The sequence below is a fragment of the Ambystoma mexicanum genome, chromosome 7p (assembly GCF_040938575.1).
Source record: "Ambystoma mexicanum isolate Mex_15411 chromosome 7p, UKY_AmexF1_1, whole genome shotgun sequence".
Lineage (NCBI taxonomy): Eukaryota > Metazoa > Chordata > Amphibia > Caudata > Ambystomatidae > Ambystoma > Ambystoma mexicanum.
Genome location: NC_090939.1, coordinates 501148113 through 501171748, shown reverse-complemented (window position 1 = coordinate 501171748; position 23636 = coordinate 501148113). Strand labels below are relative to the sequence as shown.

General features: G+C 49.9%; 1 protein-coding gene across 2 annotated transcripts in view; it reads right to left on the bottom strand.

Moving 5' to 3' along the window:
* The window catches only part of MED14 (mediator complex subunit 14), a 1766813-nt gene that overhangs the window by 431184 nt on the left and 1311993 nt on the right, over positions 1-23636 (bottom strand). For both annotated transcript variants that reach the window (XM_069636537.1, XM_069636538.1), the window contains exon 22: positions 5692-5832. In XM_069636537.1, the coding sequence (XP_069492638.1) occupies positions 5692-5832 (141 nt within the window). The remainder of the gene's footprint in view (positions 1-5691; positions 5833-23636) is intronic.

The window sequence follows — 23636 nt, the reverse complement described above, 5'->3', positions numbered from 1 at the left end:
AGAAGACTCACACTTGGGACACATGGCTGCAACTCTTAGTATAATGGGGTGTATAATTATTGGAATACGTGTTCAGGTCGTTGCCTTCAAGACATACCACTGTGGTCTCAATGAGGTCTGCCCTTTCACCCATGGTTGCTATTTCTGTGTTATTGTGTACCACTGCTGTGATAATTCAGAGCGCAGTGATGCAATTTCTGACTGTTGTGTGCCTTTAATGTCTTCTTTAAATGTGGTCAATGTCTGGATCACTACTGCAACAATCTGAGGTGGGTTGGTGGTCCGTCTGGTCTATTAGAGGACTCATTCTAAAATCCTCCTTTGAGTTGGTCATAGCCTTCTTTGTCTAATGAAGGAAAGATTCCATGCTTTTTTTTGTTTGCTTCTGTGCTTTGGACATTTTGTAATATAGACTACTACACCTCGGTTTATAGGACTTGGGCAATTGTCAGCCCTTTAAATTGTCCTCATACGTTTCTCTTTGGTACTAACTCTTATTCCGTGCTGTTAGGGAGACTGTCTCCTCCAGTTGATAGTGGGTACCTTTCCATTGTGCACATTCACTGTGCTGTTTCCATTCTTCCGATCAGTTTTGCTTCTCAGGGAATGGATGGGCTCACTACCGGTACGCAGGAGTCAATAGCTTCTGATTTTCTCTGCAGTCACTTTCTGCACTCAGCTACAGTCATGGGTGTTTTCATTTGCTCTTCTATGAGCTCCTTGTTGTGCGGGTGAACCAGTCCAGATCCTTAACGAGTCTCTGGCTTGGGGGAGCGGGGGGGTTGGGAAGAGGTTAAAGGGATTTCTGTCTTTTCTCCACTGTGCCTCTGCAGCGCATGACTCACACCTGCACTAAATAAATACTTCTTTCTTCTGTGAGGGGTTTCCACTCCTTGCCAACCCTTCTGGTCATACTGGTGTGGGGCCTAATGGACACTTCGAAATGTGCATAAGCCTTCCCCAGTGCCACATAACTTTGTAGTGGGGGCTCATTCTTCTTTCTCTCCCTCAGGGGTCAGGGCTATACAACCACACCTCCTCCTTCCAAGATCTCCTAGAGTTGCCTCCTTATGCGTCGTCAGGTGTGGTTACGTGGACTGTCCTCTGGATCCAGCCATTTGTCTACATAGTGATCCTTTTTCCCTTTCCTTACTCTCTCGTTGCACTGTCCTGCGTCACAGCTGCCATGTTGCTGTGCATGCAGGCAATTGGGGACAATTTTTGTTCAAAGGACGGTGCTTGGGAATTAATGTGACAAAATACTACCTCCCACCCCCAGTAACCCAATCTTCGCAACGAACAGGGCACGAGCCGCCGTTTCGACTAAGTCTTAAGAGGTCTTGAAAATCAGATGGGAAAAAGACATTGGGGGCATCACAGATGGCTGGCAAAATGCACTCCAATAAGCTAGAATGACAGCAAGAAGCACTAATCTCAGACAGATGCAGCACAAAAACCTACAAACATTAATAGGATGAATAGAAATATTGAAGTCCAATGATGCAGGGTAAGATCAAGGCCACATTCGATCACAAGATTTGTATTTATCCAGCTGTGAAGTAACACTGGGGCTTCATAGCTGGAGAGCAGCACAGAGTGCAGAGGAGGAGGGTCACTGTGGTCACTATTTTTTATTTATTTTTTTATTTTTAGTTTATTACACACTTTTAAAAGAAATACATACATTTTGTTTCTTGACATAAAAAAGCAAAACTAGATTCCCTCCTTTTGTCAGTGAACACTCAAAAAATTACATTAGTCACGGCAGCACCCTCTTCATACGGTTCCATAGAAGCTGCCATTTCTTCCTCATTTACAGTCATCTTAAGTCCCAGTCTCTCTTTCAGGTGTTCTAAGAAGAATACTAAGGCAAATATCAACTTATTATCTTCTCCCTCATGCATTCTTACCCACCATTCTTCTGCTGTTCTTGTAGGATATTTACAAATTTTAGCCCCCATATAGCTCGTTCTTTAATCTTTCAAATTAGGGCAGAACAAACAGCATGTTTCAAAGATTCTTCTGTTTCTTTGCAGAATCTACAAACTTGATCTGTATTCATTATCTCTTGTTTCAAATACATTTATTCTAAACCTTTTGACTGTTGACTGCATCGTAACCGTATCATGTATTTCGGTAGAGCATTTAGTTTTTTTTACTTCAGCCGGTGTATTCTTCATTCACTCATGCTGCTTTCTTAGATTCTGTGTCTCAATCCATTCGTCTTCGAACAGTTTCTTTTTTTTTACAGCATTAGGGTTTTGAATTAAAGTTTTTTGGTCTGTGCTCAGCCTTGTTAAGATATGCTTGTAGTTTTGTTTCCATTTATATAGGAGACCATCCTTGCCCATTTCTGTTGTATCCTTTAAAATTCTAAATTCTAAACCTTCTCCTTCTATCTTTCTGTACTAATTTAGTGTGTTCCACGTCACTATTGCATTCATGGAAGTTGCACTAATCTCAAACCTCATACATGCTGTAGGAACACCTTTAGGCAATTGGAGAATCCTTCTCCATATAATATGTTCACATTCCAACCAGAGCCCATAGGAGCATCCAAATAATGGTTTCGGTCCATAGGTAAGAGTTGGTATTTTTTTTCGATAAAATCGCACAACAGGAATTAGGGAATACTTTCCATATTTCTTATGTATCCTAACCGCTGGGCAGTTAGCTGTTTGCACTTGAACACAATCTTTCTTGCCATTGGTTCATCGTCATCATTGACATTTGAGTTTGTTCTAATTCCCAAGTATTGTGCCTCTGTCACCACTTTCAGCTTCTCTTTTCCCAACATCCAACTGAGGTTTTTTCCATTTCTTTTTTGCTTTGCGCCTTGCAGATTTTTCAGTATTTATCTCTGTTTTTTGCATATTAATTTCCAGCCCATTAACATCTAGGTATTCTTTCAGCGCTGTTATTTTTCTCAGGAGTCCAATTGGTGTCAGGTCTAGCAGGACGATATCGTCCTCATATATCATCCAGTTAATCACGTTCCCATGTATCTTAAGTGGGAAAGAGTGAACCTCTTCCAGTGCTGGACCAATATCTGATATAAAGTGTAGCTCCTAGCGGGCAGTCTTGTTTCGCCCCGCAAGTCGTTTTGTGTTTGGGTTATGTGTCCATTTTTTTCCAGGCGAATTTGAACATAGGTATTCAAGTACAGCTCTCATTGCATTAATCAGACTTTGCGGACATCCTTTTTGGTTCATTTTCGCCCATAGCATCCCTCGATCCACACCATCAAAGGCATGAGCCAGGTCTATGAAGGCGATGTATACTGGAATCTTCTTTCTAATTGCCTCAGTTTTCATTACATTTAGCATGAACAAATTAAGGCTACAGCCCACACCTTTGATGAAGCCTGTTTGTCGCAGATCAGCCACACCAGCCTGTTTAATCCATGCTGTAAATAGATTTAATAACTGGGTAGCAAAGATTTTTCCTACTACATCCAGTAGCGCTATCGGGCAGTAGTTTTTTGGCTTGAGTCGTGTACCTTTTTTAAAAAATCGGCACAATTATTGCACTTTTCCAGGAGCTACGTAGTGTTCCTTTTTTATGATCATTAAAAAAAATTTATAACAAAAAAAAAAATCAGACCATTCCTGTGTTTTTTTTTAAAGATATAATTTGTTAACACATTGGGTCCTTGAGTACGAGAGGTACTCAATGACTATGTTATTATATAGATCTTCTCTCTCGATTAATATATCTCACAGCACTTAATTTATTATCTCTAGGTTGACATCTCTCGTCTGTTTCTGTAAGAGTTCTGTGTAATGTTGGGTCCATCTTTCTTCTGTGACAATATTTCTTAAACTCCTATTTTGTGGTCTTTCCATTTCATTTAAAAAGGTCCAGAAATCTCTCAAATTTCTTTGTCCAGGAGAGTTCAGCATTTTTTCCGCATCATTCTGTTCCATTTTACTTTTGTACCATTTTATCCAATGTTTGTATTTCATTTTTTGTCTCTTTTTTTCTTTCACTTTCTATTTCGTCATATACGTTTTCTCAATCTCTCTCAATCCCTTCTGTAGTTGCCTTTTTTTTATTAACTACTTCTGGGTCATAGACATGCCTTCCAGAGTTTTGAACTCCATATATTTGCAATAAATCATCATATTCTACACCTCTCTCTACTTGTCACTATTTTTGGTTTCAGATTTAAATGCAAGAAGAAATCTGTAGATGGGTCAAGATGTATGTTGGAAATGGGGTGACCACTGTAAAGAGATACACTGGGGCTATACAGAAAAAGGAGACTGGACCGCCAGAGAACAAAGGGAGAGAAGAAATTGACAAAATATGGCTTCTACACAGAATGGCTGGTGCATTATGCCATAGGGTGCGATAGGAAATGTGGGGAAATCTGGGAAACACGGATGTAATTTAATAGATATGCAAGGTGTTGAGAGAGAATTAAAGTACTGTTGAAGAAAGAAAAATGTGACATGAGATTAAGAGACGTCTTGTGAACTGATTATTTCCTAAGTGATAAACCATTGCAGCTAATTTTTAAAGTGCTGCTTTAACAAGTTGATTTTACTTGATGTTTTCCTGTTACAAATATATGTTGCTTTCTAATTTTCAAAGAAAATCAAATACAAATATAGCAAAAAAAAAAACAGAAAAACAAACAAGGGCCTTGGAAATTCACATCCTTTTGTCACCCGCTATCAAATCTTAATTTGTAAAACAAAAATAAATGCTACTACAAAAAAAGGAACAATTGCTGAATACATATTAGTATTCTGATCGGAATACAACAGAATAAAGCTAAACTGAGTAAGAAAGCATTATTACCCAAGCCTCAAACCAGTCGAACCACCCCCACAACTCACCCACTTAAATCCTCCCTAAAAAAATAAATATTCTTTCCATGCAGTACACAAATAGGTATCAAGCGCAATAGCAACAGTAGCACCGGCCATTGTTATAGCCCAGGCTAAGACAACCAAAACATTTCTCACATATGCTTCAAACGTCTAGATCTTTCTTTCACGAAAAATGTGCTGAGAAACAAAACAGACCACCAGTTCTTGAGACTTAGCACCACAAGGAAAACAAACACCCCTGGGGAGATGCTACCTTCCCTGTGGCTCTTCTCCCCACTATGGGGGAGTTTTCCTATTCTAAACTTAACATCTAGTCAGCATATCGCAGAGAAAAACACCTCCTCCAAGAACAGCACCTGTCCTCAAGAAAGCTTCAAATTAAAATAGAGAATCAGCCTGGGGTTGCCATAGGCCTTTTCAGCATGAAGACTTCTTTGGGTAATCCGAAACTGAGCTTTATCCTGAAAATATCAGCCAAGGTGCACTCCTTGAGAAAATACAAGAGATTGTGTACCTGTACACCTCAAAGCCAGGCCTCACACAGACTCACTGGCTATCATTGCAGACCTTCACTGTGGCAGGAATGAATTGTAGACAAAATAGTGTTCAACACAATAAAACATTTTAGTGTAAACTGAGCTTCCCAAATATCCAGCTGTGTGGCAAAAACTTCAAGTAACTGCTTTGCCAAATACCTCAAATGATGCTTATGGCCACATTTTAATCTAATCTAGAAATCAATTTGCAGCTTAACATCTGTCAATACAGTTGTTTACAAACAAAATTAATTAGCCAATGGTATCATCAAGTGAATTACACAACAGCATTTGGGGATAGCTGCTGAATGAAATACCTGTTGCTGTGTCTGGGGCTGAAGTTGTGATAACAAGGAATCCATCATATCTCCTCCAATAGGGGAAGGAGGGTTGTCATCCTCATTTATAGAACTTCTTCGTGCATCCTGATTGCTGTCAACAAACATGTTCAGAAATGTCTGCACACACAAAAAAAAGCAGTGATTAGAAATAAAATGCAACACTAGTATTGAGAAGTTCTACTGGAAATTCTGCAATTGATGGCCTAGCACATGATTTGTTTTCATTCAGAAGAGTTACTAGAACACATTTTGAATGAGATGTCATTTTGTAATGCTTTACAGGTTTAAAGAAAAAAATACTTTCCTGTAACAATAGACAGGACTCGTTGGTTGGGAAGATTCTGTAATACTTTAAATGTACAAAATAAACCTACTCCAGGAGAAAGGAGAGAAACAAGCATAGGTCCCATTGTAGATACAGAAATTAGGTACCTTTAATACAGAGAAAACAAACAGCGATCCCACAAAACCCCTCCCCCATCCTTGCCAAACCCTCCACCCACTACCTGGCGGGACAGCTCCAGTATGCGGCTAGGTGGCTGTCTGAAGAAGAGACGGCCGAATCCAGGCTTTTGTGCAGGGATACAGCCCCCTTCTTCCTAAGAGAGGTGGTGTGGTTGCCCAAACCAATGTTGCAGGGATGGGCGAGACTGCTGACACTGGGCTGGGAAATATGGAGCAAAACATGGCAAAGAGAAGGAAACCAGACCCCATGCTCCCTGCAGGTGCCACTGGTGGCACTATGTGGGGAGGACCCGCAAATGATAAGGATTTGCAGATACTGGGAGCCGACTGGCCTTGCGACCCTTGGAGATGTATGGCAAGAGGGGGAGGCACTGGATTTCCAGAGATTAATGGAGGATACTGGGGTGCACACAGGCCAATATATCACCCACACAAGAATTGTCAAACGAGTGCGAGAGAGGTGGCCGGGGGTAGTGCTAGCGGAGCAACCTGATACAGCCATCGAGACGATGTATGATATACCGCAGGGTGGGCACGAAATTTCCCGCATATATGAGCTATTGATGACTAGGGTGGGCAATGAGTTACTCCAACTGAGGAGGGATTGGGAGGAGGAGGTGGGAGAACCTATGCTGGATGGACAATGGGCTGGGGCACAAGATACCACAAGAAGGTGTCCCAAAATGCGAGGCTGCAGCAGATCCAGTTATATGTCACCCACAGAGCATATATGACCCCTAGCAAAATTGCCAGATTTGGAAGTTCAGTGATACAGAAATGCCCAAGGTGCAGGGAGGTGGAAGCTGGGATGTTACACATGTTTTGGGCTTGCCCGGAGGTGGGGAGATTCTGGATAGAGGTTAAGCTATGCCTGGCCGGAAAAGGGATCATACCGGAGGTGGAGTCAGCGTGGGCATGCATGCTGGGGGTTTTTGCCAGATCACGCAATCTTAAGCACATTAGTAAGATGAAGGACCTGGCCTACATCCTGGCCAAACGAAGAATTGCAATGAGCTGGAAGGCAGCCCAACGACCTAGAATAGAGACGTGGTGGGCCGACCTCCTAAAGTGGACAGATGTGGAAACAGCAGTCTGGTATGAAGAAATCAGTAGGGGAGGGGAGGAGGAGGTGGGACCCCTGATAGCTTGGAGACAACTGGTAGCCACAATGGTTGGACCCTCTCAAGCCGAACTTAGTGAGGACTACATGAGGGAGAATGATGAGGAAGATAAACCCGGAGACACGCAAGCAGTTGGCATTGAATCAGGGGTTCAAGTTAAAGGGGCCTGGAGGGGGGGGAGGACTGTGACGCACTACCTGTGAATTTAACGATTTGATACGAATGTCCTCATTGTTTGAAATGTTTGGTGTGTTTATAAAAAATAATAAAACATTTTTTTTTAAAAAAAAATGTATGCCCATTTTGGGCATGCCAGGGGATCGGAGAACAGTTTATAGAGTGCTGCTATCATATGATTGTCTCCTGACAGTCGTCACATACTTTTCAAAGGGGGAAAGTTCCCTAATCGCAGCTTGTGTATTCCCCAGAGCCATTAGCCAGTGTCTTAGTTGTGCGTGCCTACATTTTTCCTCCTCCCCCAGTCCGAAGTGCTGTTTGCATCGTTGGAAAGTCTTGATCGCCTGGCCCTCCGCCATATCTCTCATTTTCTGACACCCCACAGCCTCCCAGCCTGCAAATGCTCCTTGCTCTCCCCCCAGTTTAAATTGGGAATTGCGAAAAAGATGCGTCAACGGGGAGGGAAATGTAGTCCGGCCCACCCGTTGCACCAAAGAGTCCCAGACTGTTAGTGGAGTTTTCCTAAAGTCCCACTTGGAGGTACCACTTAACTATGGTATCCCAGTGGTTTGTAGATACCCAACTCTCAGTATCAGTATGTACTACTCAAGGACCTTGGTAGAGTGGCAGAGCATTCATGCTTATTTTAAGAGTAAGATTTGAGCTGTGGGTAAGTACACTAAACCTAGCTAGTAATGCACATCAAAGAAACACTTACACATACATTTATATTAAAATATAGATTATAGTTGCACAAGAGTCACTGTTAAATACTTAGCACAATAAACCAACACACATAGGTATACTTTAGAATATTTTCAAAAGACCACTTATTAGTTGGTAGTTGCTGAACGAGCACAATTGTTACAGAAGTTTGACAGGTCTATCGTACTAAAGGTAATAACGCGAACCCACAAAGTTATACAGTTATTGTATTTAGTCAGCATAAACATACAAGATAGTGATTTTTGGGAAGGAAAACAGTTGGTTAGTGTTATCCCAACAGAGCTTCAGGTTCTAGGCGCGGTTTCCTTGCACAGCAAGGCTTTTGGAGCCCAAAACGCAACGCTAGCTAAAAGGCAGTTCGGAGAGGCTTAAAGTCTTCAAAAGCAGCAGAAGTCAAAAGTTCACGTGGATACTTTATAGTCTCTAGGAAAGAAGATAGCAGAAGGCTTAACCAAAGTGGGAGACCCTGTTAAAGAACTCGCTAAAGGTACACTAGCTTGAGTCGGTGGTAAGAGGGGGTTGCCCTGAACACCTCTACATGCACTCCAAACCCCTGAAGCGACTTTCTGGAATAAGGTAAGCAATACCTTTTTCCCCACAGTACCTTAGGTTTGAAGAGAACGTTTGTGGTGGATTCTCCACGATGTTGCAGCTCTGGACCCGACCTCCGAGTTCCTTGCTCGAATGACGAAAGGCAGGACAAAGGACGGGATCGCTGAGCAGCAGTCTCGAGGGAGGACCTCAGGCATGACGGCAACTTCGCTGGTCACTCTGCGGTTTTGGTGCCTTTTCTGCACTACCAACAAAGGACTCGATTCGCCCAGTCAATGTTCTTCGGTTCCTACAGTTCCACACTCTGATGAGGGGGTCTGGTCGAGTTGGATTGGGTCTCTGGATCGTCCTTGAGGGCTCAGCAAGACTTGGACTGATTCAGCCTTTCCATGACAATGCATTCTAAATTGGCAGCAGGTCTCCTAGTGTTGGGGTTCCGCAACTCTGCGAACTCACAGAACCTCGGGAGATGGCTCAAATTAAAGTTTATCTTGGGACTGGTTGTTCCCACCAGTCAAAGGGAAGGAGTTGTCCTCTTCGGGGTTCCTCTGTCGCACAGAAAATGGAGTCAGGACAGCAGTGGTCGCTTCACGGTGTTGCATAGGGTCTGCAGGCGTCTCTGGTCGTCGTCTTCTTTGGTTAATTCAGCTTCCAGTGGTCAACTTGCTTTCAACTCCAGGAGCCTCACCTTTTTTTATAAAGTTCCAGCATTCACTCCCCTGGAATCATCCTTAGCAGTTTACAGAAAGGGGGGTTTCGCTGTTCAATCAGGACAGTCAGACTCCCAGTGGGAGCTGGTCCCATTCGGGCATTCTGGCAGACAAAGGACAGTGGGGTGGAAAACTTCCCTGACCCCCCACTTCCTGCCAGCCCAGACAGACAGACAGACACACACACCTGTGCGACGCCTGCAAGTTGCTCCACTAGACCATCTATCTTGCGTGTCTTCCACCAGTTCGTGGATGGCTAACGACCAGATATCTTGCACGAAAAGACCCTGCATAACTTATGGACCTTTTTTATGAAAGGACTCGATGCACTTAAATAATTAGAAATACCACATGCATTGAACAACCTATTCTTGGATAAATGTTGATATTCCTTTCGTCCAGAAATATTGGACTCAAATTTTTCCTTTACTTTGTTGATTATATATGTCAATTGTTTCACTGTTCTACATATAGTAATTGTTCTAAAACTAACCGCACAAACTTGTTTTTTGTCGATTGTAAATAACTATCTAGAAGAGTTAAAGGTTAGTGTTTTCTGCACTGACTCTCTCCAGTTACTCACTTTACAAAGCAGTAAAACACTTATGTATTTTTTATGCATTGCTTGTATTTCTTAATTTGTGTTTTGAGATTGCATTAATGTATACCCATAGGCAGACTCATCCCTTGATTGCCAAAAACTAGGCAACACATTCTCTGTCTTCACAAGTAACTCAAGAAAACAGGCCCAGCAGCTCGCATGGCTTGTATCTCTTGAATACCTAGTGGTTACTAGCATACAGTAAAGGTACATATCTTGTTTCATACGTGGATGGCATTTTCTGCCACGTCGGTCCTCTCTCCCAATTCTACAATGCCACCTTTCACCTCTTATAGTGACTGGGCCAGCTCCGTTCTGATCAAGCTCAGTTGGGATTCAAGGGTCTCTGATTTTTTCACTGAACTCCTGGAAGCAATGTTGGAATACTTCTTTGGTCATTGCCTGCCCTGCCATCTGGATTGGTGATGCATCGGCCTCCTCTCTCCTCGGGGAACTCTACTCAGCGGACAAGCGCGCATCCCCTTCTTTCTGCCAAATCATGTAAAGTACCTTTGTGCGGCTTCTTTGCCTGCTTGAAAATTGGGGTCCCCTCCTTGGGTTCTTTATTTTTATGCCTCAACATCAGTAGGTACTGCTCAGGGTGCTACCCACTTACTCCCTCTTGCCAACCTGTCCCAGGGGCGGCACCCTCTACCTCCTCTCAGGTTGCACTGCTCACCTGGGTATTCTTAGGACAGGACCGGAGCCGCCCTCTTCACTTGACCAAGCCCCACTGCCACTACTTCACCTTGGGCTCTTGTGGACTCTTTGCAGGTACGCTCGTTCCTTGATGGGGTGAGCGCCAGTTAGTAGATCCTCTGTCCAGTCAACGTTGCTCCTTTCCTCAACCAGGGTCTGGTAGTAAGCAGGGGTACCCCACACCGCCCTCCCGGGGCCCCCGCTTCAAAGTAGATCCATCGACACCGGTCTCTATATTTAGAGCTTTAGGGCTCCGGCAGCCAGTGAGCCAAGTTTTTGCTTTTTGTATATGGTGGTAGGAGAGATGGGGGGCGGGGGTGGGAAAGAGCTGCATGTCACCTTGTGCAGGCTCCTCCTGCCCCCCAGACCCCATTTCACTCTCGGAAAACTGGGGCCTCTGCCTATGCCTTCTGGTGGCTTCCCGATCCTTTGTACTTTTAAGGGCATCCATGGGCATGGAGGGCTTCCTGCTGCCTCAGTAGTCCTATACCGGGGCCAATCCGGTCCGTCATGAGACCACCAACCCCTGGGTCGGGCCCACCCCATTTCCTGCTGGTGGAGATTTCTGGGCCCGATGGGTCTGTTGATGCCACCGGGTTGCTCTTCGCCCGGTGCCGCTCCACCCTTCCCAGCCCCGGGCTTGCCGCGGCTCTGCTTATTCGCGCTGGCTCTCTGCTCCTGCTGCACTCAGTCAGATGTGCAAATGCTAGCCTCTCATTGTTCGCTCTGGGAAAATGGCTGTGGCGCCCGACCCTCGCTGCCCCACTCCGCCTCGGCTTATCGAGCGTTGCCCTCAGCGCTCTAGGGCGTCCCTGCTTGTGCCACCCAGCTGCCCGGTCTTTGTCAAATCCCCGCCCGGAGGGGACGGGGGTATGCTTAGTTAAGGAACAAGTTACTTACCTGTAACTGTTGTTCTCCAGCATGGGTCTGGCATGGATTCACATGCGCATGAATATTCCCCGTCGTCAGGCTGGGAATCCTCGGTAAAGAAAAAATCAGTATCAGTTTCGTTTCTGAACTGTCTTTGGTAGTAGTAACCAATCACTGATCTCTGCGTCATACTGACCACAGCCAATGACTGCCATCTCCCTAAACCCCGCCTCTGGCAGCCATCTTCAGATTTGGTAGCACGTGAAGTGGCAGTATGACCAAGTGAAGAGCCGCAGAGGGGTAGGCGGGAGGGTTTGCATGTGAATCCATGCCAGACCCATGCTGGAGAACAACAGTTACAGGTAAGTAACTTGTTCCTTCTTCAGCATGGGGTCTGGCATGGATTCACATGCTCATGAATGTAAGAATACATAGCAGTACACACATGCACAACCACGGGAGGTGGCAACAGGCTCAACATTAAACGTCTCTTACCTCCTCACCAGGCTCACCTTAAGCGAACAGGTTGCGCAGCACTGCTTGGCCGACCCTGGACTCCTCCCTGGAACCCCGATCGACGCAGTAGAATCTCGTGAAGGTGTGCGTCGACCTCCACGTAGCAGCCCTGCAGATGTCCAGCAGGGGCACACCAGATAGGAACGCCGTAGTAGCAGCGATCGCTCTGGTCGAATGGGCTCTCGGACGGCCTGGCAGCGGTCGGTTAGCCAACCAGTGGCAGTGCATGATGCAGCCAGAGAGCCATCTGGAAATAGAAGACTTCGAGAGAGCCTTCCCTTGATTCACAGGTCCAAAGTACACAAACAGCTGTGATGTCCTCTGAAAACTCTTCGTGCGGTCCTCTCGGCCGGCGACGAAGGAGACGGGAAGAAAACAGGTAACACCAGGGGCTCGTTAAGATGGAAGTCCGACGGCACCTTGGGCATAAAGGAGGGGTGCGTCCTAAGCACCACCCTCGAGGCATGGAAAGTCAAGTACAGTGCTTTGCAGGATAGGGCCTGGATCTCTCCCACTCGTTGTGCGGAGGTAATGGCCACCAGGAATGCAGTCTTCCACGACACAAACTTCATTGGTGCGGAGTGCATCGGCTCGAATGGGGGCCCCATGAGCCTAGTCAGCACCACGTTAAGTTCTCACACCGGGGCCTTCACCGGCGGGAACGACCGGAACAGTCCTTTCATAAACTCTTTCACCAGTCGATGGTACCACAAGGACGTCCGTCCTGTGGTTCTGGTATATCTGGAGGTCGCCGCCAGATGAATCTTAATGGAGGCATGGGCTAGCCCAGCCTTTGCCAGCGATAGCAGGTACGGCAGCACCTGAGGGGCCGTAATCCGTAGGGGGTTGATCTTCTGTGCTCGGCACCAGATAGAGAACCTCTTCCACTTGTGACCGTAGCATTTGAGAGTCGAGGGCGCCCTGGCCTTTGCAAGAACCTCTCTGCAGCCGGCCGGTATATCGTACCCTCCAAACTCTAGCGCTGCAGGAGCCAAGCCTGCAGGCTCAGCGACGCCGGGTCGTGGTGTAAGATGGCGCCTCCTTCTCTGGAGAGGAGATCCGCGTCCGCCGACAGCTTGATGGATGGGGACGTTGACAAGTCCAGAAGGTCCGGGAACCAGATCTGCCTCGGCCACGCCGGTGCGACGAGGATCATCCTGCACCGGGACCTCTTGAGCTGGTTGATGAGTCGAAGCAGCAACGGCAACGGAGGGAACGCATACAGGTATAGGCCGTCCCAGGGGAACGAGAACGCATCGCCCATGCTTCTCGGCTGGGGAAACCTGCTGGCGAACCTCTGGCACTTCGAGTTCGTCGCTGTTGCGAGCAGGTCGATTTGGGGTTTGCCCCATCATCGGAAGAGTTGATCCACCTGATCCTGGCGCAGCTCCCACTCGTGACACGCGCGCAGCTCCCTGCTGAGCGAGTCGGCAATGGTGTTTCTTTCTCCTGCCAGGTGGAAGGGAACCAGGAACATCCCCTGGACGACCACCCAGTGCCACAGATCCTGTGCCTCCTTGGATAGGGCTGGGGATCTGGTACCTCCCTGCTTCCGTATGTAAAACATTGTCGTGGTGTTGTCCGTGAAGATCCACACCACCTTGCCCTTGAGCGACGGGAGGAACGATTTGAGAGCCCAGAACACGGCTCGGAGTTCCAGGATGTTGATGTGCAGGAGCTTCTCCTCCGGGAGCCAGAGGCCTCTTGCGTGGAGATCTCCGGTGTGGGTGCCCAAACCTTCCAGGGAAGCGTCCGTCGTCACCGTCTCCTGGTACGCCGGCGTCTGAAAGTCCTTGCCCGCCGTGAGGTGCGCTCGAACGCCCCACTACTGAATCGCCCGCCGGAACACCTCGTTGAGGGGGACCCTGTCTTCGAAGGTGCCCGTCGCTTGCATCCAACGGCCGTCGAGAAATCCTTGAAGAGGGCGCATCCGTAGTCTGCAAAGGCGCACCAGGTAGATGCAAGAGGACATCATCCCCAGGAGGGACTTGATGGACCTCACCCTGGCCACGTCCGTGGCTAGCAGGCGCTGCACTTTGCCCAGAATGGTCTTCGTCCGTTCTTCCGACGGTGCCGCCAGGCGCCTCACTGTATCGAGCTTCGCTCCCAGAAACAGGGCCACCTGCGACGGCACCAGGTGGGTAATTTATGGCGAATCCCAGGTCTGTGAGTAGCTGGACGGTCCTTGCAGTGTGTTCGACGGCGAGTTCCCTCGTCCTTGAGCGGATGAGCCAGTCGTCCAGGTAGGGGTAGACGTGAATCCCCTGCAGGCGCAGCCGCGCCGCCACAGGTGCCAGGCACTTGGTAAAGACCCTGGGGGCCGACTTCAATCCAAACGGCAGTGCTCGGAATTGGTAGTGGGGTCCCTGGACGACGAACCTGAGGAACTTTTGGTGACTTCTGAGGATGGGAACGTGGAAGTATGCATCCTCCAGGTCCAGCGACGATAGGAAGTCGCCTGCCTCCAGCTGTCCCAGCACGTGCTGGAGGGTGACCATCCTGAACTTTTGTGACCTGATGTTTTTGTTCAAATGACCAAGGTCCAGGATGGGACGCCAGCCACCGTCTTCTTCCTGACGAGGAAGTACCTTGAGTACACCCCGGAGCCTCTTCGGGACGGCCTCGATGGCGCCTTTCCTGAGCATCGCCCGTACTTCCAACAGCAGTTGCGGGATGTGATTTTCCTTCCTGGCCACAGGTGGAATGTGAGGGCACTTCTTCAGGAATTCGATAGAGTGTCCTCTTGCCAGGGTATCCAGAACCCAACGATCGGTGGAGATGGACTTCCACACGCCGACGAACTTCGTCAGCCGGCCTCCCATCGGGGTGCTTCGGTGGTGGCCCGAGGCCACGGCCGGTTCAGTCCTGCTTGGAGGTGGTGGCCTTGCCGGCCTGGCCGCCTTGCCGACGAGGCGCTCCCTGTTTGCCGCGACCCCTGTAGGCCTCCTGAGACGAGGAGCGTGCCGCCTGGCGGTAGGACGATGAGCCACCGCTGGATCCCTTGGAGGCCCCATGTCTGCCTCGTTGCTGAAGGGCTCCTAGGGCGCGGGCCGTCTCCGTGTCCGTCTTTATGGCTTGCAGGGATTCGTCCACCGTCTTCCCGAACAAGTTGCTGCCGTCGAACGGCATGTCCAACACCCTGGTCTGGACGTCCTGACGGAAGTCGGTCGCGCGAAGCCAACCCCGTCGTCGTAGGCAAACTCCAATGCCCAGCTGGCGGAACCCGGTATCGGCAATATCGGTTGCCACCGTTATGGCGTGGTCCGACGCCACCTCGTCTTCTTGAAGTATTTCCAGGGCCTCAGACCTCTTGTCATCCAATATGGGGGCCAGCTTAAACCAGAGCTCCCTGTCATAACGGGCCATGATCGCCAGGGCGTTGGCCGCTTTGATTGTCGTCGCCACCGCCGAAATGACCTGTCGCCCCATGGCGTCCAACTTCTTTCCCTCGCCGTCCGGAGGGGAATTCGACGTTGAGGCTCCTGACCCCGCCGCTTTCTTCTTCGCCGCCACTGAGACGACCGAGTCTGGTGTTGGCTGGGACCTAAGGCACAGGGGAGCGGTCTCGGGGACCCGGTACTTCTTCTCGTACCGGTCCCGTTTGGCTGGTGCCGTGGAGGGGTTCTTGAGTACCGACAGGCCCTCCTCCCAGATGTCATCGATTAGAGGCACCGCGATGACAGTCTTGCTCTTGGCCTCCCGGCGCTGATAGAGGAAACCTTCCCTTTTCTGTTCCTCAGGGCAGAGCTGGAACAATTCGGACGCCCTGGCGATCATGGCGTGGAATGAGCCAATCTCGTCGGGCGGAGATGCCCGGGAGACGCGTTCCGTCGTCGCCGCCCTCAGAACCCGTCGTCGAGCCCACCGCACCGTCATCTCCCACCTCGTGGGAGGATGAGGAGGGAACTGCAGGCCTTACGGGGGCGAGCGGAGGAGAGGGTTGGGTCCTCCGTCGTTTGTTCTGAGGACTTCCCGACGGGCCAAGTTGCGGGTCCTCCGGCCTGGGCCGTGGTAATCTCGTCCTTATCTCCGAGCATAAGGACTGGATCGCAGACAAAATGGCCGCTGAGCTATCCTGAGGCCTAGGTTCCGGCTGCACCGGAAGGGAAGGCTGCTCTTCCTCGCCATCGTCGTCTTCCTCGGTTATCTCCCGAGGATCTTCCTTGCAGGACCGAACCTTCTCCGAATTGTACTTCGAGATTCCTGGTGACCTCGGTCAGTTCCTCCTCCGAGGCTGACTCCGAGCTTGAGGAGGCTACCGTGCCCCCCCCCCTTGTTCCATCATGGCGGCCATGACGATGGGCTGAAAAGAGGATTCCCTCCTTGGCGGCAGGGAAACTCTAGTCCCGGAGGCAGTCTCCGCTGGCGGGGTCTCTGCCGGCTTGGCCAGAGTCGCCGCGATCACCTCGATAGAGGCCTTTGCCTGCTGGGTAGGGGCCTTCACCACCTTAGGTGCGTCCTGGGCCCTCTCCTTAGGGGGAGGGGCGACGCCTCGCTCCCACTCTCCCGAAATCGGACGGGGCTTCTCCCGAAGCTTACCCGGGGTCTCGGACTTCCTCTTCCCCGAACCGGAGCACTGGCTCGTGGTTGACGGTGCCGGGGAAGGTGCGCCCTGCCTGGCGACCGAAGAGCCCGACCTTTCGGCGCTCCCGGAGCCAGCGGACTCGCGGCGCTTGGCCTGGTGTTGCGCGCCCCCGTCGCCGGGGCGCCCGCACAGGACTCAGAAGCCCGCTCGGACCCTTTCTTCTTCTTCTCACCCGTCAAGCCCTTCTCCAACCAGCTGGCGAGACGAGATCGACGGTCCCTCTTGGTCCGCTCCGACAAGTTCTTGCAGAACTGGCAGTCCTTCTCTACATGAGTCTAGTCCCCATGAAGACAGTAGAGGCATCGCGAATATTCGTCCTCCTTAAACACATTCTGCAGCCCGCATTCAGGGCAGCTGCGAAACAGCTTGGGTCCGGGTGACGAACTCGCGTCCTGGGCCATCTCGAAGTAGGCCACGAATCTTCTGGAATCCTCCAAGAGGTTGATTCGACGAAATCTTCACCCTTGAGGGGCGTAGGAAAATCCTGCAACGGGGACCCGTTAACGGGAGTAGAAACGGTGGAGCTTGAGGCTCGATTAACCGAAAAAATGTGAAAATTCACCTGAAAAAGCACGAAACACGCAGTAAAAGCTCGAGAGCTAAGCACGAGGACTCCCAACACTTGAACGTGCGGTAAAAATCTGAAGATGGCTGCCAGAGGCGGGGCTTAGGGAGATGGCAGTCATTGGCTGTGGTCAGTATGACGCAGAGATCAGTGATTGGTTACTACTACGAAAGACAGATCAGAAACGAAACTGATACTGATTTTTTCTTTACCGAGGATTCCCAGCCTGACGACGGGGAATATTCATGAGCATGTGAATCCATGCCAGACCCCATGCTGGAGAACGTATTTAATTGTTGTCTTTGCGCCGGGGCTAGAGCTCCTTTACGTTGCTCTTGTCCCGGCAGCCATCTTGGTATGGTAGCAACCTTTAATTCTGAACTTGCCAAGGCCAGGGAGCACCCATAATGTCCTCCTTCACAGACGCAATCTCAGTTCACATGTTTTAGCACGGAGGAGGAGACCACACTCTTTCTAACACTTGACAGGAAGAAGGGCACGTTGGTGATGAATATGAAGACACACACAATGGAGAATAGGAATTTTGCTCTTTCTAAGCCGAACCAATGACCAGCAGGCAGCTTATTTGCTTGGGAAAAGCATTCTGATGGATGGTTTCCTGAAAGATTGAATAATGCCCAGGGCTCCCATTTGGAAAAGATGCACTTCTTGTCAGTGATTAAGGGAACGGAAGAACTTGACCTTGCATCTAACATGGGGGCTCCTCTTGGAGATAAAGACACTGTTGCGGCTTCTGTGCTTACCAGAAAAAGTCAGAAAACCAAATGTGTTTGCACTACAACTGGTGTTATCAGGATCTTTATGGCAGGGAATATTTTGGGAATCTGGTCTACAACGTACCTAACAAGAGTGACAAATCTGTACAAGATCTTATTTTGAGAGGATAAATGTGCCCAACATGGGCAAGTGTTTTTTTCCCATCCACTGTGACTAACTAGGAGATCTCCTGTGAGGCAATAATGTCCATCAGTGGAAAGCTCCCCTTTTGGAAGGTTAGGCAAGACACCCCCCAGGGCATAGATGCCATTCGGTTAGCTTGCCAACCTTTCAAGTTGAGCAACATATAGATTGTCGAGAGAAAAAGGTGTTTTCTTTATTGTCCAGTACAAACATTCTATTTCCAAATTATATAACCATTCTGACTGTTCGTCTTATGTTTTATAAAGACAAAATGCTGCTTAATTTCCCATGCAGATTAGCACCATTGCTCCCTTTTGGGGAAGAATACTTTCAAAAACAGCCTGCTTCTTAACAAAAATTACGAGGTTTGTAAACTCCTATGGAGATCATGGATGCTTTTCCGTAGGGATTTTCAGAACCATTACTGATGAGGGATTCTGAGAGGCCAACCTAGAGACCGAGCAAGAGTATTTCACACTTTGTCTAACCAAACACTCTCTGGAAAACTTAGGCTGAGCAGCAAAACTCAGAATTAGGTCGTCAGGGGCTGTATATACAATTAAATGTGGAAATTCCAATGGGATTTCACCCAGGAATCTGGTCTAGGAACCTGCTCATGTGGCCAGGGGAAGGCAGGCGCTCTCTGATCCCGACCCTGGGTGTGGTGTACTGTGGGAGGATAACATGGGGGAGGGGGAAATCAGACCAGGAAGACTAAGAGGAACCCCTTTTTAACTTTCCCTATAACCCTGTCCCCCGGATGGCCTTTTGCTAACCTAATGTAGTAAGAAAACAAAATTTCTCTAAAAAGAACTATATGTCCCAGAAGCCCTCAGGGACGGACGAAAAAGAGGGCTGTGGAGACAGAAGCCGAGCAGGGAAGGCCGTAAGGAAAGGCCTCCGGTGCTCTTTGCAGCTCCGCTGCGAGCACGAAGCATCCCCGACCAGCTGTGTGCCCGATCAGCTGCTCTGATCCACTTCGGAGCGGCCGCGTGTTCCCCTCCACCCACGCTGCAGGCCGCGTGCACCGAAGCCCCAGACAAGATGGCCCCCGTCTCCATGGCAGCACAATCAACAAAATGTGCTTCACGAATCACCGCCGCGGGCCCATGTCCCGATTCGCTGCCTCACCCCGCCCACCCCTCCCCTCCCCTCCTGCTTTAAATGGAGGGGGAGAGGGCCGAGAGGCGATGCCGAGCAGGGAAGGCCGTAAGGAAAGGCCTCCGGTGCTCTTTGCAGCTCCGCTGCGAGCACGAAGCATCCCCGACCAGCTGTGTGCCCGATCAGCTGCTCTGATCCACTTCGGAGCGGCCGCTTGTTCCCCTCCACCCACGCTGCAGGCCGCGTGCACCGAAGCCCCAGACAAGATGGCCCCCATCTCCATGGCAGCACAATCAACAAAATGTGCTTCACGAACCACCGCCGCGGGCCCGTGTCCCGATTCGCTGCCTCACCCCGCCCGCCCCTCCCCATCTGCTTTAAATGGAGGGGGAGAGGGCAGAGAGGCGAAGCCGAGCAGGGAAGGCCGTAAGGAAAGGCCTCCGGTGCTCTTTGCAGCTCCGCTGCGAGCACGAAGCATCCCCGACCAGCTGTGTGCCCGATCAGCTGCTCTGATCCACTTCGGAGCGGCCGCGTGTTCCCCTCCACCCACGCTGCAGGCCGCGTGCACCGAAGCCCCAGACAAGATGGCCCCCGTCTCCATGGCAGCACAATCAACAAAATGTGCTTCACGAATCACGGCCGCGGGCCCGTGTCCCGATTCGCTGCCTCACCCCGCCCGCCCCTCCCCTCCTGCTTTAAATGGAGGGGGAGGGGGCCGAGAGGCGAAGCCGAGCAGGGAAGGCCGTAAGGAAAAGCCTCCGGTGCTCTTTGCAGCTCCGCTGCGAGCACGAAGCATCCCCGACCAGCTGTGTGCCCGATCAGCTGCTCTGATCCACTTCGGAGCGGCCGCGTGTTCCCCTCCACCCACGCTGCAGGCCGCGTGCACCGAAGCCCCAGACAAGATGGCCCCCGTCTCCATGGCAGCACAATCAACAAAATGTGCTTCACGAATCACCGCTGCGGGCCCGTGTCCCGATTCGCTGCCTCACCCCGCCCGCCCCTCCCCATCTGCTTTAAATGGAGGGGGGAGAGGGCCGCAGGCGAAGCCGAGCAGGGAAGGCCGTAAGGAAAGGCCTCCGGTGCTCTTTGCAGCTCTTCGCTGCTCGTCTGCCCAATGCCCTTGCAGCACCTACAAGGTAAGAAGCACTATTCTAACAAGCTTCTTTCTGAACCATGTCTCGCCTTAAGACTTCTCAGGCGGCGCACCCGTACTCAAGAAGCAGCCCGTAGCTCGCACCCCACCCCCACGAGCACCCGTAATACACGGCTATGCTCGCGTACTGCAAAAACTCCTACATGTACTGATAAGGTCAGACTCCAGCGCACAACCTTGAAAGCTGTATCCTCCAACGATATTACAATTACAGCAACCAACAAAGTACATTACCCACATCGCAACTGTCATACCCACATTACAAATACAATTAATCCTGCGCCCACCACCACCCCCAGTATAAAATCTGTGTTGTGCAAATCTTCTACCTCCATTTTGAATTCTATTGTGCCAAATGCTTTGCCACCTGTGTCCCCACCCATGAAAATGCGCCCCCAGTGTAAAATCTGTGTTGTGCAAATCTTCTACCTCCATTTTGAATTCTATTGCGCCAAATGCTATGCCACCTGTGTCCACCACCCATAAAAATGAACCGCTCCCTGTAAGACTTGTGATGGGCACCGCCCACAACACGCTCGATGCACCTAGCCCCTCCATACCACCACCTCACATCACGAGCTCCCCCACAGTCATTGCTGAACCCCACCTGAAATGCGCCATGATTAACGCTAGATCCGTCAATGCCCATGCCCTAGACATCCACGACCTCCTAACCTCCCAAGACCTAGATCTACTTATGATCTCAGAAACTTGGCTACATGAGGCCTCTGGCCCAGCGCTCTCACTCGCCCTACCTCTTGGCTATTCCATTACTAGACAAGACCGCCTCTCCAAAGGTGGAGGTGTAGCAATTATCGCCAAAGACTACCTCTCTGTCAGAAAGGTAGAGAAATCCCTAAACAACAACAGCGACTATCTCCAAGTCAAAATAACCCTCTCCCCCCACTGCACAATTACTGTGCACACCGTATACCGCCCACCAGGCCCAACAGGAGACTTTCAAGCCTCTCTCATCCACCTCCTCTCGGACAACCTCAAAAAGCAGTCTAAAGCCATTCTCCTGGGGGATGTCAACCTAGGGCTCCGGGATAGTAAGGACGTAGCAGCAAAATCCCTCGACTCTGCCCTTAAGGCGCTAGGGTACAAGAACACCATACTTAGCCCGACTCACACCCAAGGCAGAACGCTGGACTGGATAGCACAACACAACTGTCCACTCATCATCACTGGAAACACTCCCACCCCATGGTCGGACCACCACACTATCACCTTCAGCATCCCCACCACTAGTTCCCCTGCTGCCCCTTCACCCCAACCACTCCCTCCCTGCCTCGCCAGAAGCTCCCGCCAACTCACTAAGGAGAGATTACTGCCCTTCCTCCAAGGCCCAGCCTTCAGACCACCTTTCGCTTCAGACCCTGAAACACTCGCATCAACCTATGCTACTGCCATCAAAGCAGCCATCAACACCATTGCCCCACTCAAACCTCGAAAATCCAAACCCACTGCACATTCCAATTCTTGGTTCACGCCGGACCTCCTCTCACTCCGCAACGAGAAAAAAGCCGCACTCACACAGTGGCAAAGGTCCCACTCCGAAAAAGATAAGATGATCTTCAAAGCCCTTTCCACCAAATACAAAAAGGCAATCACCCAAGCCAAAGCCAAATCCTTTGAATCCAGAATCTTGGAAGCCCAATCCAGTACCAAAGAAATATTCGCCATTTTCAGAGAACTCGAAACACCCACTCCCGCCTCCCAGAATTTCACCAAAGACAAGGACTGGTGTGACGGAATACAGAAGGCCATGCAATCCAAAATTAGCCTCCTCAAAAACAAAATACTAGCCACTAAACAAGCTCTACCAAGTAAGCACATCCCAGTCCCACCGCCCGCCCCTGATCCCCCCCGTACCCTTCTCCTTCAAACCCATTCAGCAAAAAGACGTCATCAACATAATGAGGAACATTAAACCCTCTAACTGCAAAGGTGATGCTTGCCCAGCTTCCATTATCAAAGACTGCGCAGAACCGCTAGCCCCCTTCCTAACAGCCTTTGTTAATGCCGCTTTTACCTCAGGGATAGTCCCTGCCTCCCTCAAGGAAGCCTGGGTTCGCCCTCTTCTAAAGAAGCCAACGCTCGATCCCACCTCCCCCAATAACTACAGACCCATCACCACTGTCCCGTTCCTCCTCAAAATATTGGACAAAGCAGCCTACCTGCAGGTTCAACACTTCCTTGAAGAGAACAAACTCCTTGGTCTCCGCCAATCTGGTTTCCGCCCCAGACACGGAACAGAAACCGCCCTACTTGACTTGAAAAACCAGATGGACGATGCGAGAGACTTGGGCAAACCTACACTCCTCCTACTCCTCGACCTCTCAGCGGCCTTCGACCTCGTGGATCATGGCGTCCTATGCCACCACCTCACCACCATGGCCAAATTCTCCCCAGAGGCTACAGCATGGATCACCTCCTTCCTACAAGACAGAACCATGCAAGTATTCTCTGACTTAGCCGCTGCATCACCAACCACTATACTCTGTGGGGTGCCCCAAGGCTCCTGCCTCTCCCCCACGCTATACAACATTTTTACACGCCCCCTCTTCCTCATCCTCGACGCCATGGGCATCTCCTACACCAACTACGCTGACGACACACAAATCCTCATCACTCTCACAGGCAACTACAACACTGACTCCCTGGCCCTCAACAACCTTTACAATACCATCCAAGCCTGGATGGCAGACAACGGTCTATGCCTCAACTCCGACAAGACGGAACTCCTACTGGTAGGCTCTCCCGACACCCTAAAGAATCTAGATGCCCAATTCAGTCACTTCACCATTGATTCCATTAAAATTCCAGTCTCCGAATCTGTCAAAACCCTGGGAGTTTATCTGGATTCTAGCCTATCCATGGACAGACAAATCAATGCCATTGCCTCTGCAGCGGCAGATCATGCCAAACTTATCAATGCAGTCAGACCATTTCTCTCCAAAGAGAGCTGCACTAACATAGCCAGAGCCATCACCGGCTCTAGGCTAGACTACTGTAACGTACTCTTTCTAGGAACCTCTAAAAAAAACCTAGAAAGACTACAAGTAATACAGAACAACGCGCTCCGGGCAGCCCAAGGTATTGCAAAAAGAGAACACATCTCTGAGGCCAGAAAACTAGCCCATTGGCTCCCAATAA